Source organism: Gymnoscopelus microlampas (genome assembly GCF_963454915.1).
Source record: "Gymnoscopelus microlampas genome assembly, chromosome: 16".
Taxonomy (NCBI): domain Eukaryota; kingdom Metazoa; phylum Chordata; class Actinopteri; order Myctophiformes; family Myctophidae; genus Gymnoscopelus; species Gymnoscopelus microlampas.
In genome coordinates, this window is record NC_139953.1 from 50,531,214 (window position 1) to 50,545,885 (window position 14,672).

The window sequence follows — 14,672 nt, forward strand, 5'->3', positions numbered from 1 at the left end:
ATCAAAAGTAATGGTAAATTAATATCTACATTTATATATTTTTATCCAAAGCGCTTTACATAGATTGTGCATTACATTCACACATTCAGACACACACATTCACACACACATTCATACACACATTCATACACCGATGGCGGCGGAAACCATGCAAGGCACCAACCTGCTCATCGGGAGCAATTAGGGGGAGCGCCCCAGCCCGGGATCGAACTGGGAACCTTGCGGTTTCCTGCCGCCCCCAATCAACAAACTATATAGAATACTGATATATTATTGATTCAGTTTACAATTCCAAACATACAAACATGACCCACTTTAATGACTTCAGTCTATATTAGTAGCTTAATGACTAGTATTAACACTCTATTGTCTTTATTATGTCCAATGTATTTGTGTTTAAGTTCATAAAGTTAACATAAGTATAACTAAATGCATTTGAAATAAAAGCTACTTTAGAATGGCCTGACAGTATATGTAATGTGTTCCTCTGGAGTGAGTGTGTAAACATAGAGGTCCTCTACATCATCAGAGTTGATATTCATTCCATAAATGCATGGTGATAGTGTAAGATTCGACCAACTGGTCTCACACACACACACACACACACACACACACACACACACACACACACACACACACACACACACACACACACACACACACACACACACACACACACACACACACACACACACACACACACACACACACACACACACAATTTAACTCTACTACGGGCGGGCGTGTGTGTGAGATGAGCACGGCTGCATGCATCCCACCCACGATATATATATATTAAATAAAACACCTGCAGACTTTTGTCACAGGTGCTGTGGTTCCCTACTAGTCCCTGACTGACATGTGGAAACACTAGAAAGAATGCAGCCCTGCCAGTAGCTTACATACTGACATTTAGTGAACGGTCAAAGCTTAGCTTAGCACAGGGGTGATGCAACTCGGATGATGCAGAGGGCCACTATATTAACACACTCACTACAGAGACACATTACATATACTGTCTGTTTAATGATGTAGAGGACCACTATATTAACACACTCACTACAGAGACACATTACATATACTGTCTGTTTAATGATGTAGAGGACCTCTATATTAACACACTCACTACAGAGACACATTACATATACTGTCTGTTTAATGATGTAGAGGACCACTATATTAACACACTCACTACAGAGGAACACATTACATATACTGTCTGATTAATGATGTAGAGGACCACTATATTTACACACTCACTACAGAGACACATTACATATACTGTCTGTTTAATGATGTAGAGGACCACTATATTTACACACTCACTACAGAGACACATTACATATACTGTCTGTTTAATGATGTAGAGGACCTCTATATTAACACACTCACTACAGAGACACATTACATATACTGTCTGTTTAATGATGTAGAGGACCACTATATTAACACACTCACTACAGAGACACATTACATATACTGTCTGTTTAATGATGTAGAGGACCACTATATTAACACACTCACTACAGAGACACATTACATATACTGTCTGTTTAATGATGTAGAGGACCTCTATATTAACACACTCACTACAGAGACACATTACATATACTGTCTGTTTAATGATGTAGAGGACCTCTATATTAACACACTCACTCCACAGGAACACATTACATATACTGCCAGGCCAGTATATGTCATACAAAAGTAGCGACACACTGTGAGCTTGTAGATCTGCTATTTTTGAATTGGAAACCAGATTGTTTTTGTGCTATTTTTTAATTGTAATCCTGAAAAGTAACATTATAGTTATAATTATACTTATGTTAACTCTATGAACTTAAATACAAATACATTGGACATGAAAAAAGACAGTAGAATTGTAATACTAGTCATTAAGCTACACTGTTGATGAGTGTGTGTCACTGAGGAAGTGGCTCCAAGTGGTAACTTGTTACAGTCAGTCAGTCAGACAGACAGACAAACAAACAAGAAAAATACCTACGGGGCGAAAATTCCCCTAGGGCTAGAGTCCTTTATCTTCTACCCAAAATCCACAAGGACCCAAACAGCTGGACTATTCCTTATGAAATTCCACCTGCACGCCCAATTGTCTCGGATTGTAACTCAGAAACATATGCCACAGCAGAATTTATTGAATTCTACTTAAACCCACTATCTGTAAAACACCCAAGCTATATTAAGGATACATATGACTTTATTGACAAAATAAAAAACATCACGGTTCCTCAGGGTGCCTTCTTGTTTTCAATAGATGTTGATAGCCTGTATACCAATATAAATACAGTAGCGGGAATGAAAGCAATCAGAGATATCTTTAAAAAGTATCCTGACAGACAAAGACCAGACGCAGAATTATTGGAACTACTAGAATTAAATTTGACCAAAAACGACTTTTCATTTGATGGGAAAACCTTCTTTCAGATCAGTGGAACAGCCATGGGAAAGAAATTTGCGCCATCCTACGCAAATATATATTTGGCTTTATGGGAAGAAACAGCACTTAAAAAATGCAGATTCAAACCCACACATTATTTTAGGTTTCTAGATGATATTTTTGGAGTATTTGAGCACTCCACAGAGGAATTTGAGCAATTCATACAAGTCTTAAACACACATCATGCCTCAATTTCTGAAAAAAAAAAAAAAAACACCCACCCAGCAAATTGAAGCCATGGAACCAAGTAGCACGGGCAAGGCCTAACTACTTTAGCCCGAAACAAACGGTTAAAAACAGGACAAACAAAAACATTATTAGCCTAAGACAGAACATCACATACAACACCAGAAATTGTGTTTATCTGATTACTTGCCAAGTGTGTGGATTACAGTATGTAGGAGAGACAAGCAACTCCATAGCAATTAGAATAAGCCAACACAGGTACACCATTAATAATGAAAAAGATACCCATTTATTAATTGTTCAACACTTTATGACACATGGGATTGATGCCATAAAAGTATGCGGCTTGGAATTCAATGACTGCTGGACAATTGGACAGAGAAGATTCCATGAAAAAGAATGGATTACAAGATTTAGCACAAAATATCCAGGGGGTCTAAACTTCTAAACTGCCCAACATAACTGAAACTATCCACATATTCTTACTAACCTAAACAATAGAGTTGATCACCTACATCAACCACAAAGTTGAGGGGGAGATCTCATTGTTGAGTTAATGAGAATATCAATGAAGGCACATTGATACCAAGAGCCATCAACATTTGGACCATCAACAGGGAGCCAATTGTCTTCCAAATTGGAGGTGTGAACATCAGAACTGTGGATATGCTAACTTGTTTCCAAAACTGTATCCTTTCAGTATCTACTCCACAGTCCTAAAATATAGTGTAAACACACTTTTAAATGGAATTAGGAAATAGTGTTAATCCGAGGGTATGCGGTTACCCTGACTCAGAGATTAGCCGCCTCTGCCCTGCACAGTCTAATAGAAAGCACAAAGCTTTAAAAAATAAGTCTGCCTCATCCAGGCAGTTGGCCAGCAGCCACCTTGAGTGGCAGTTGGGACAAACGCAGTCAATGGAACAAACGCAGTCCGCACCAAAAATATTTACGATTCTGTCCCTATCGGTACATAACTCGGACGGCGCTGATTCGACTAGCAGACCATCGGCTGGTCGACGCGGGCACTCGCGCCTGGAGGCGCTCGGGCGCGTCTCCTCAGCCTCAAGGTCTGCTGAGTCGGCGCGCCTCCGTCATGGCCCATAACTTATAACTATAAATTATAGTGAAAACACATCCTTAAATGGAATTAAGAAATGGTTTTACCTTTAGTCTAGGTAAACTTAATTATTTGCAAAACATGACATCCCTTATTCAAAACAGATGGCGAATGCATTCTTCTCTTTATAGGGCCTACACAGGTAATACAATTGCCTGTGAGACCTTTATGAATTGAACCTCACAGTCAGCAGTCAGTCAGTCAGTGAGACAGACAGTCAGTCAGTCAGTCAGAGAGACAGTCAGTCAGAGAGACAGTCAGTCAGTCAGTCAGTCAGTCAGACAGACAGACAGACAGACAGACAGACAGACAGACAGGATTGATTGATGTACGTTATTTAGTAAGACATGAGAAATACAGTACATGGAAGTACAAATTCACAATACAAGGTCTACTAAACTGGGAGACTCATTAAGCACTAAGCTTATACAGACAGACAGACAGACAGACAGACAGACAGACAGACAGACAGTATTCAGGTGGTTTTGTCATGTTTGCCATCGTGTGCTTCACGCAGGAAACGATACGTTACCCTGACTGACTGACTGACTGACTGACTGACTGACTGACAGTGCATTCTAAGTCTAACAACTTAAACTTATCTCTCGTCCATAGTGTTAGAAGGAGTTCTCCTAAACGCTACTATGTTACTTTACATTCTGTCTCCTCACACCGCGGTAGCGCAGCCTCTCGTCTTTAGTCAAAATAAAAAATACACTTTAGCTATTCACCAAAACAAAGAGTGTCTTATGGAGCTGAGAGTCTATTCTACTTAGTGGTAACACTGTGAACCCTCCACCTCACGTCTAAAACACACTTTATGACCAGAAAATAAAATGTTTCACCGGAGGGAAGAATCTGGTCAATAGGAAAATACCATTGACCAGATCAGTAGAGGGCGCAGTGGAGTAACCAAAAATATGTTTTCCTTCCGGTGAAACATTTTATTTTCTGGTCATAAAGTGTGTTTTAGACGTGAGGTGGAGGGTTCACAGTGTTCCCACTAAGTAGATTAGACCCTCAGCTCCATAAAACCTTCTTTGTTTTGGTGAATAGCTAAAGTGTATTTTTTATTTTGACTAAAGACTAGAGGCTGCTCTACCGCGGTGTGAGGAGACAGAATGTAAAGTAACATAGTAGCGTTTAGGAGAACTCCTTCTAACGCTATGGAGCAGAGCTAACATACAGTTTTATTATAAACATTATATTCTTACCAGGTTGCAGAGTGTAGTTTACAGTTGGTTGTTCAATGTAAAGTTCACTAGTTAGTAAAGTCCTGTTTTAAAGTTCATACTTAGTAATAAAAGTGTTTCTATAAGTTTAAAAACAATACTGGGTTATAAAGTAAAAAAAACAAAAACAAGGCGCGTCTCTTCCTGACTTTACATGTTTCAAACCAGCTGAGTGGGCGGGGCTTAGAGAGAGAGAGAGAGAGAGAGAGAGAGAGAGAGAGAGAGAGATTCTGTCATTCTGTCTTTTAGAATAGTGAAAATCTGATCTTTAAGACCTACTGTCCACTCTGTTATTAAATGTGATCTTTAAGACCTACTGTCCACTCTGTTATTAAATGTGATCTTTAAGACCTACTGTCACACATAAGTTCAGGAGTCTCCCGGAACTGGAGCCCACTTCATAAATATATGAACATATATGCCAAATTATACGGCAATTATAATTATGCAAAATATATGCTGCCATATTCAGGTTCATATACATGTGGATTTATAGGAAATACATGTGTCATATATAAATCTTATATATACGTCTAAGGGCTAAAACGGGGTTATAATTGGTCTACTGGTGAAAGTTTTTTAGCGGTCTAGGCTTAGCCTAGACGTTGATGGAATATATATAAATATATGTTCATATATTTTCTTGACCTTCCTGAAATTATTTTGTTCAGGTCACTGTATCATCAGATGATAAAATAACGAGCTTCAACTTTAACAACTTTATTAACGGAACACAAACAAACGCTGTTGTTGTTGTTTTCAGACCAACGAGAACACTTCCGGGTGTTATATTCTTCTTCCGGTGCCACTGGGAGTGGAAGCTGAAGTCCTCACAGCGCCCCCTGGTGGCTCCAGGTTTCTGCATCTTTACCAACAGACCGTTGCTGAGTCCAGAGCGGATACGGAAACGTTTCCTGCATGTATGTGTGCGTGTAAATGACCGGATACCGTAGGCGGGCTGTAGACCGGATCACACTGGTTGATTCACAATAGAAACCAAGCAAAAATAAAACTTACAAATAAAAAAATACAATGAACGCAGAAGAATAACCTAGAATAAAATAATATAATGGCAGACAATGTCGTGATTGTGATTACAAATAAATAAGAGTGATTTACAATAATTAAGATTGATTTAAAATAAATAAGAGTGGCAGCAGATCTGCCTCCTTTTCAGAGAGTTTGTTCCAGATAATTATTATAAAAACTAAATGTTTAGTAGTGATTCTAGAGACAGAAAGACCTGAGAGATCTGTATGGTTCATGATGTCACACAAGATCACAAATAATAATTTAAGGGTCACTCTCAGAGTTATAGACCTGTAAGGGTCCATTTTGTTCCATTTGTGCACTCTCAGAGTGTCAACATCTGGCAAAATCAAAATCTACAAATCCAGTAAAAAAAAAAAAAGTCATTTATATGCTGTCATTTCACATAATGATGATGACTATCAGTGAATCCTACAATATGTCAATGATTCATTTTATTTTTGACTATTAATGAATCCTACAATATGTCAATTATTATGACTATCAGTGTGTGTGTGTGTGTGTGTGTGTGTGTGTGTGTGTGTGTGTGTGTGTGTGTGTGTGTGTGTGTGTGTGTGTGTGTGTGTGTACAGTGGGTACGGAAAGTATTCAGACCCCCTTACATTTTTCACTATTTGTCATATTGCAGCCATTTGCTAAAATCATTTAAGTTCATTTTTTTCCCTCATTCATGTACACACAGCACCCCATATTGACAAAAAAACACAGAATTGTAGAAATGTTTGCAGATTTATTAAAAAAGAAAAACTGAAATATCACATGGCCATAAGTATTCAGACCCTTTGCTGTGACACTCGTATTTAACTGAGATGCTGTCCATTTCTTCTGATCATCCTTGAGATGGTTCTATACCTTCATTGGGATCCAGCTATGTTTAATTATATTGATTGGACTTGATTGGGAAAGGCACACACCTGTCTATATAAGACCGTACAGCTCACAGTGCATGTCAGAGCAAATGAGAATCATGAGATCGAAGGAACTGCCCGAAGAGCTCAGAGACAGAATTGTGGCAAGGCACAGATCTGGCCAAGGTTACAAAATAATTTCCACTGCACTCAAGGTTCCTAAGAGCACAGTGGCCTCCGTAATCCTTAAATGGAAGACGTTTGGGACAACCAGGACTCTTCCTAGAACTGGCCGTCCGGCCAAACTGAGCAATCGGGGGAGAAGAGCCTTGGTGAGAGCGGTAAAGAAGAACCCAAAGATCACTGTGGCTGAGCTCCAGAGATTCAGTGGGGAGATGGGAGAAAGTTCTAGAAAGTCAACCATCACTGCAGCCCTCCACCAGTCGGGGCTTTATGGCAGAGTGGCCTGACGGAAGCCTCTCCTCAATGCAAGACACATAGAACCATCTCAAGGATGATCAGAAGAAATGGACAGCTCAGTTAAATATACAAGTGTCACAGCAAAGGGTCTGAATACTTATGGCCATGTGATATTTCAGTTTTTCTTGTTTAATAAATCTGCAAACATTTCTACAATTCTGTGTTTTTTTGTCAATATGGGGTGCTGTGTGTACATGAATGAGGGAAAAAAATGAACTTAAATGATTTTAGCAAATGGCTGCAATATGACAAATAGTGAAAAATGTAAGGGGGTCTGAATACTTTCCGTACCCACTGTATGTGTATATGTATATGTATGTATGTATGTATATGTATATATGTATGTATATGTATATATGTGTGTGTGTGTATATATATATATATATATATATATATATATATATATATATATATATATATATATATATATATATATACATATATACAGGGAAATTGGCATTCCAGGCTTACTTTTAGGCGCGCGACTTGGGCGCGAGGCGGGGCTTTTCTGTATTTATTAATACAGAAAAGTGTGCAGAGACTTCACAGACACAGAGATTGAAACAGATTAATAAATGCAGAACATGTAAACATTACGGGACAAATTTAATGTTTCATATACAGCACGGTGCAGTCTGTGGTTTAATGTAAAGACATACATGGTGTGAGCTTGTAGATCTGCTATTTTTGGGAAAAATTGTGGAACATTTGTACAAATCTTTGAATATTTATATATATATTTAAAGTGAACAGTTTTAACTCAAATCTTTGCTTCTGGGCGATTCTACAAATGTCTTCTAAATCCTAACAGTCGCTATAATATCAGTGGTTCTCACAAACGATAATGTATTTGGCCGTTCCAGGGACCGCCCAGAAGTCGTGACAGAGTTAAAAAAAAATATATATATATTCAAAGATTTGCAGACAAACAGACAGACCCAACATTTAGACAACGTTTCCCAAACTGAGCACGTAGATAGAGAAACACAACTTAACTGTCAGCAAGACACTACACTGTCTCTGTATTCTATGATCCTATAGTTTACTGAGACACTACACTGTCTCTGTATTCTATGATCCTATAGTTTACTGAGACACTACACTGTCTCTGTATTCTATGATCCTATAGTTTACTGAGACACTACACTGTCTCTGTATTCTATGATCCTATCACCGGCTTCGAATGCTATCAATGCATTGAATGGGAGATTATCACGTTTTATCAGACCATTGAATGGGGCGAGTAGGTGAGGAGTAGGCGATACACGGACCTACCGCGATTTGTCAGACCATTCATTGGGCGTAATCAGGAGCTACTGACCTACTTTGGAGGCGGAGCAGTCCCCACAACAATATTTACGATTCTGTGCCTATCGGTACATAACTCCAACGGCGCTGAGTAGGCTCAGGCGAGCGTCGCACCGCTCCGGACGGCAACTCGGTCGCTTTAGCTCCCTCGGTGGTCCTTCGCGGGGCTCCAGCTCGCCTGAGACTGCGCGCCTCCGGCATGGTCCCAAACCAAAACAACCAAAACCGAAACTGAACTATTTAAGTCATCTCCGTTGGTAGGTCAGTATGTCTTGATAACACCCAATGAATGGTCTGATAAATCGCGGGTAGGTAAGTAGGTCGCCTACTTCGCCCATTCAATGGTCTGATAAAACGTGATAATCTCCCATTCAATGCATTGATAGCATCCGAATCAGGTGATCCTATAGTTTACCAATCTAATTTTAACTCGCTTTTTTTTAAAGGCCAGATTTAGCTTCTATGTCTGCTAACTTCCCATGTTACTCTGAGGACCCCCTAGGGGTCCGGGACCCCCCTGTTGAAGACCCCTGCTTTGAGCTCTGTATGGGAGAGAGGTTTTTGGCAGCAATAATGTGATGATTATTATATAATGTATTTGGTGTTTGTGTCTTTATTGTATTGTTATGTTGGTCTCTGTCCTGTCACACTCCTGGTAGATTGTCTACTTTGTGTCTAATAAAACATATTGAAACAGAATAATTATTATTATAGACCCGTCAGTCTACAGGATCCAGTAGGTCCAGGCTTCAGTCATCAGGAGCATGATGATGGCCACTGAGCATGCTCAGTAGGTCTTGTGTGCCACTGAGCATGCTCAGTAGGTCTAGTGTGCCACTGAGCATGCTCAGTAGGTCTTGTGTGCCACTGAGCATGCTCAGTAGGTCTAGTGTGCCACTGAGCATGCTCAGTAGGTCTTGGTGGCCACTGAGCATGCTCAGTAGGTCTAGTGTGCCACTGAGCATGCTCAGTAGGTCTTGTGTGCCACTGAGCATGCTCAGTAGGTCTAGTGTGCCACTGAGCATGCTCAGTAGGTCTAGTGTGCCACTGAGCATGCTCAGTAGTTCTTGGTGGCCACTGAGCATGCTCAGTAGGTCTTGGTGGCCACTGAGCATGCTCAGTAGGTCTAGTGTGCCACTGAGCATGCTCAGTAGGTCTTGGTGGCCACTGAGCATGCTCAGTAGGTCTAGTGTGCCACTGAGCATGCTCAGTAGGTCTTGTGTGCCACTGAGCATGCTCAGTAGTTCTTGGTGGCCACTGAGCATGCTCAGTAGTTCTTGGTGGCCACTGAGCATGCTCAGTAGGTCTTGGTGGCCACTGAGCATGCTCAGTAGGTCTTGGTGGCCACTGAGCATGCTCAGTAGGTCTTGTGTGCCACTGAGCATGCTCAGTAGTTCTTGGTGGCCACTGAGCATGCTCAGTAGTTCTTGGTGGCCACTGAGCATGCTCAGTAGTTCTTGTGTGCCACTGAGCATGCTCAGTAGTTCTTGTGGGCCACTGAGCATGCTCAGTAGTTCTTGGTGGCCACTGAGCATGCTCAGTAGTTCTTGGTGGCCACTGAGCATGCTCAGTAGTTCTTGTGGGCCAGGAGCGTGCTCAGTCGGATCTTGCCGTCCATGGATCCGGTGAGACAGGCGCCACAGTCCACCGCACAGCACCAGTCCACGGTTACCACGGAGACACGATGTCCGCCCAGCGACAGCACGTTGTTCAGCCACGGCTCCTCCCCATTGGTCAGCTGGAGGAGACCACAACGTGGAAACGTTACAATGTTACTGAGCTCTGTGTGTGTGTGTGTGTGTGTGTGTGTGTGTGTGTGTGTGTGTGTGTGTGTGTGTGTGTGTGTGTGTGTGTGTGTGTGTGTGTGTGTGTGTGTGTGTGCGTGTGTATAAGTGTGTGTGTAAGTGTGTGTGTGGTACCTGGTAAATGACTCCTCCAGTGTTAGAACAGGTCAGAACATGTTGACCTTCAGAGTCGAACGCAAACAGACGACCTCTAGGAACCTGAACCTGAATAATTCATATTAATATTAATAAGACTTTATAACAGTGTATAAACGTCATTCATCTGTTGAATGAAAACACTAAAACCTTACATTATAAACAGTATTTGAGGTATTTTGTGCAAAAAAAATGTTGCGCTAAATTAGCCCTGCTGGTGGCGCTATAACAGGCCAATGTTAAAAGGGTGGCATTAGTTCCCAACATAGTGTGAATATGCGTGCAAAGTTTTTTTTTTTTTTTTTTTCTAAATTTTTATCCCACGATTTTGTAAACCCTATTTTTTTCACCCAGTGCCAATGCCTAAGCTGTAATCCTGGGCACTACCTTCCCTCTGCCAACCTAGGGAGGCCAGGGCCGAGCTCATGCCTCCTTCAATGCATGAGAGCCAACTGACCTTCTTGTCACCTGACAGGGGAGAGTTTCCCTGGTAGGACGTAGCGCGTGGAAGGAACACGTTATTCCAACCAGTTCCTTTCCCCTCCATCAGGCGCCCCGGCTGACCAGGGGGAGGCAGTATAGTGACCAGGATTACTACATGTTTTTGTGAGGGTAACTACCCTAGGAGACACGGGGAGAACATGGAAACTCCACACAGAGTAGGCCCTTTCGCCAACCCCACCTAGGGTATGGGCGCTGATGACGCGGAGGAGAGAACATGCGTGCAAAGTTTGACCGCAATCGGACGCTGCGTTCATGATTTGCGGAATTTTGTTCAAAACAAGCCACTACAGCAAACTTTAGATGTCAATCTTAGCCAATCAGGATGGAATATGAAAAATCAAACACCGTCTTGATCACATGACTATAGAGATCATGTGTAACGATATGCGTGAAATTTGGATAAAATTGGAAGGAGTAGTATAAAAAATGTGTTTTACATAAGTTGGCCTCCTGGTGGCGCTATAAAAGGCAGATGTGAAAAATGCAGGGCAGGGTTTCACTGCTTCAGCCCGGCCCTGCACATGAACTCTGCAGCCGCACTGAGGCGCCTGCTGGAAAGCATCCCAGCCCAAACATTAACGTAACTAATACTTGGGCCGCGCGACCCGGAAATGACCGTAATAATCCTAAAACGGGAGCAAAAATATTAAAAAGCGGCCCACTGGCCCAGCGGCCCACCGGGCATTTGCACGGTACGCCAAATGGCCAGTCCGCCGCTGAGTTTCGCTGCGATCAAGCCAACGGTGGCGGAGATTAGCTGGTCACAGACGGACACACACACACACACACACACACGGACGGACGGACGGACGGTAAAACATACTCTCTCGCCATGCCTTTCGGCCTGGTGGAGACAATAAAATAAATAAGTACCTGTTTATATCCAGAGTATAACATAAGTAATACAATAAATAAGTACCTGTTTATATCCGCTGTATCCTGACAGAACGAAGGGTCCTGAAGCATCCTGAGGTAACTCCTGTTCTGACTGCTTCACCCCACAGCGATGGATGTTCCACTGGACAAACTGACACACACACACACTGAGCATGATTACACACCAACACATACAAAACACAGGGACGTGCACAGATAGACTATAGGTGGTGCTAGAGCACCTGCCCTTTGCCCTCTTGACCAGAAGTGCCCTTTTTTTCCACTTTACAGCAGGGGTCTTCAACAGGGGGTCAGAGTTACTACAGAGGGTCCGCCAAATCTTTATGTGATATGATTTTTCTTTTTACCATAACCACTCGAAACCTACCATCCCTTTTCTGAGGAGAACTTTAGCCAAAAATAGCCGATCTACAAGCTCACAACGCCTCGCAGCGCGAGGCGTTGTGAGCTTGTAGATCGGCTATTTTTGGCTAATAGGTATAGGTGTAGAGGGAAAAAAGAGCAGACCAAGTAAACAAAAAAAATGTTCTTCTATAAATCTCACACTACTAAGGCAGCAAGGTGCCCTTTTTTTTACTTGAGCACCTGCCCCTCAAAATGTCTGTGCACGCCACTGACAAAACATCACAACAACACAAAATACAACCTACAAACTAATGTAAAACAAAGACCATACTTAGTTTAAAGGCAAACTAACAACCTAATAGCTACTATAAAGTCTATAATACCTAACCATTAGAATATCTAAAGCCTATTTTGACATATCTAAGAGTCACAGCACATCTTCCGCCGCACGCTAAAAACCCACCTCTTCAGGAAACACTACCCTTCCTCTTAGCCTGGCCTACTTGTTGTCAATTAGCTGTACAAGTTTTATTGGATCTTGTTTATTCGATACACTTATTAGTTTTAGCTCTTTTGCTCATTTGATTTTCCTATTTGTCTGTTTAAGACAGTATGTATCTGATACATGTCACTTTTACCATAGCACTAGGTATGCTCTTAGTCATTTGTTTTAGAAGAGAATGCACTTCAGACTTCTGGTGATTAGTAGTTTTTGTTCCCTATCTATGTTGAATGTACTTATTGTCACTATGGATAAAAGTGTCTGCTAAATCATTGGTTCTCAAAGTGGGGTCCGGGGACCCCCAGGGGTACTTGAGGGGGTTCCAGGGGGTCCCCAGCTAAGTGATGGACAGGAACCAAATGGACCCTTATGGGTCTGTAACTCTGAGAGTGTACAAATGGAACCAAATGGACCCTAACGGGTCCATTTGGTTCCATTTGTACACTCTCAGAGTTAGATTAACATAGATTTTACAATATGAATTGGGGTCCCAGAGATATAAATGCCATTAAATGGGGGTCCGTAGCCTCTAATGCATGTTAAACTGGGGGGTCCTTGAAATTAAAATGGTTGAGAATCACTGCTAGAGCCGTAAAAATCTTCTCTTATGGGGGTCCATTACAGTCAGTCAGTCCCCTAGCTTATCTTTTCAAACGGGGGTCCTTGGGCTAATACGTGTCAATTTGGGGGTCCTTGACATGAAAAAGTTTGAGAACCACTGTGCTGAATGACTGTAATGTAATGTAATGTAATGTATTAGTAGTAATATTAATAACAGTATCCGGTACCTTTCCATCCTCTCCGACGGTAAAAACGGTGTTTTCGTCTCGGCTGAATTCCACGGTGTAAACCTCTCCGTCGTGAGCGTGCCACGACATGGCACACTCATACCTCTGCATGTCTGATAGAACAACATTATCACCTCTAGAGGGCGCTAACATCACTCATACCTCTGCATGTCTGATAGAACAACATTATCACCTCTAGAGGGCGCTAACATCACACTCATACCTCTGCATGTATGCTAGAACAACATTATCACCTCTAGAGGGCGCTAACATCACACTCATACCTCTGCATGTCTGATAGAGAACAACATTATCACCTCTAGAGGGCGCTAACATCACACTCATACCTCTGCATGTCTGCTAGAACAACATTATAAGTGTTTACCTCTGTAAAAAAATAAAAGTCTGGTTCATCAGTGACAATAGAGCATCGAAGTCTGACATCATTTACTCATCCTACCTGGGTCGCGGTTTATTTCCCCGTTCTGAATCCCCATAGACGTGTTTAATATCACGTCAAATAAGAACTGTGTTCCAAAAATAAACAAATGATCCCGGAGGTTTGACTCTTATGGATATGAAGCATCAACTGACGGTGAGAAAACCATAATGTTACTTCCGCCAAATTAGTTACATCTTTGCCAGAAACAGACTGTATGAAATATAAGTGACTATCATAAACGATACAGAGCCTCCTCCCTGACAATATCACAGAGACAGTTTGTTTATTTTTGGACCACAATTCTTATATGAGACGATTCTAAGATGACCCAATGTTATTCTCCATAGAGAAAGGACTTTACGACCCAGGGGGTGAACGAGTGACGTCAGGACTTCTGTACTCTCAGATTTAAAACTTAAGTAAAAACTATTATACAACACAATTTAAGATTAGCTAGTAGGTAGTTAGTAGTTGGTAGTTAGTAGTTAGTAGTGTAATTGTCAGCTCACCAAACAGCCTGATGACTCCATCAGCTGCTCCAGTCACCAGTAAGTTTCCATTGTGATTGAAAG

The 14,672-nt window shown here is 41.5% G+C and overlaps 2 protein-coding genes across 11 annotated transcripts in view; both read right to left on the minus strand.

Annotated features, from left to right (window-relative positions):
• Window positions 1-5,117, minus strand: part of LOC311063266 (uncharacterized protein) — a 151,760-nt gene extending 146,643 nt beyond the window's left edge. For all 9 annotated transcript variants that reach the window (XM_084082575.1, XM_084082578.1, XM_084082579.1 and 6 more), the window contains exon 1: window positions 4,979-5,117. The gene's annotated coding sequence lies outside the window, so the exon portion shown is untranslated. The remainder of the gene's footprint in view (window positions 1-4,978) is intronic.
• A 4,995-nt stretch (window positions 5,118-10,112) lies between these two features.
• wdr91 (WD repeat domain 91) overlaps window positions 10,113-14,672 on the minus strand; it is a 40,653-nt gene continuing 36,093 nt past the window's right edge. The window contains exons 14-18 of one of the 2 annotated variants that reach the window (XM_084082638.1): window positions 14,610-14,672; window positions 13,659-13,771; window positions 12,046-12,153; window positions 10,602-10,691; window positions 10,113-10,420 (exon numbers count right to left, since the gene is read on the minus strand). The exon at window positions 14,610-14,672 is cut by the window's right edge and continues 46 nt beyond it. In XM_084082638.1, coding sequence (XP_083938764.1) covers window positions 10,250-10,420; window positions 10,602-10,691; window positions 12,046-12,153; window positions 13,659-13,771; window positions 14,610-14,672 — 545 coding nt within the window. In that variant the 3' untranslated portion in view covers window positions 10,113-10,249. Of the gene's footprint in view, window positions 10,421-10,601; window positions 10,692-12,045; window positions 12,154-13,658; window positions 13,772-13,880; window positions 14,016-14,609 lie in introns of those variants that run through there. The other variant, XM_084082639.1, reaches the window with a different exon arrangement.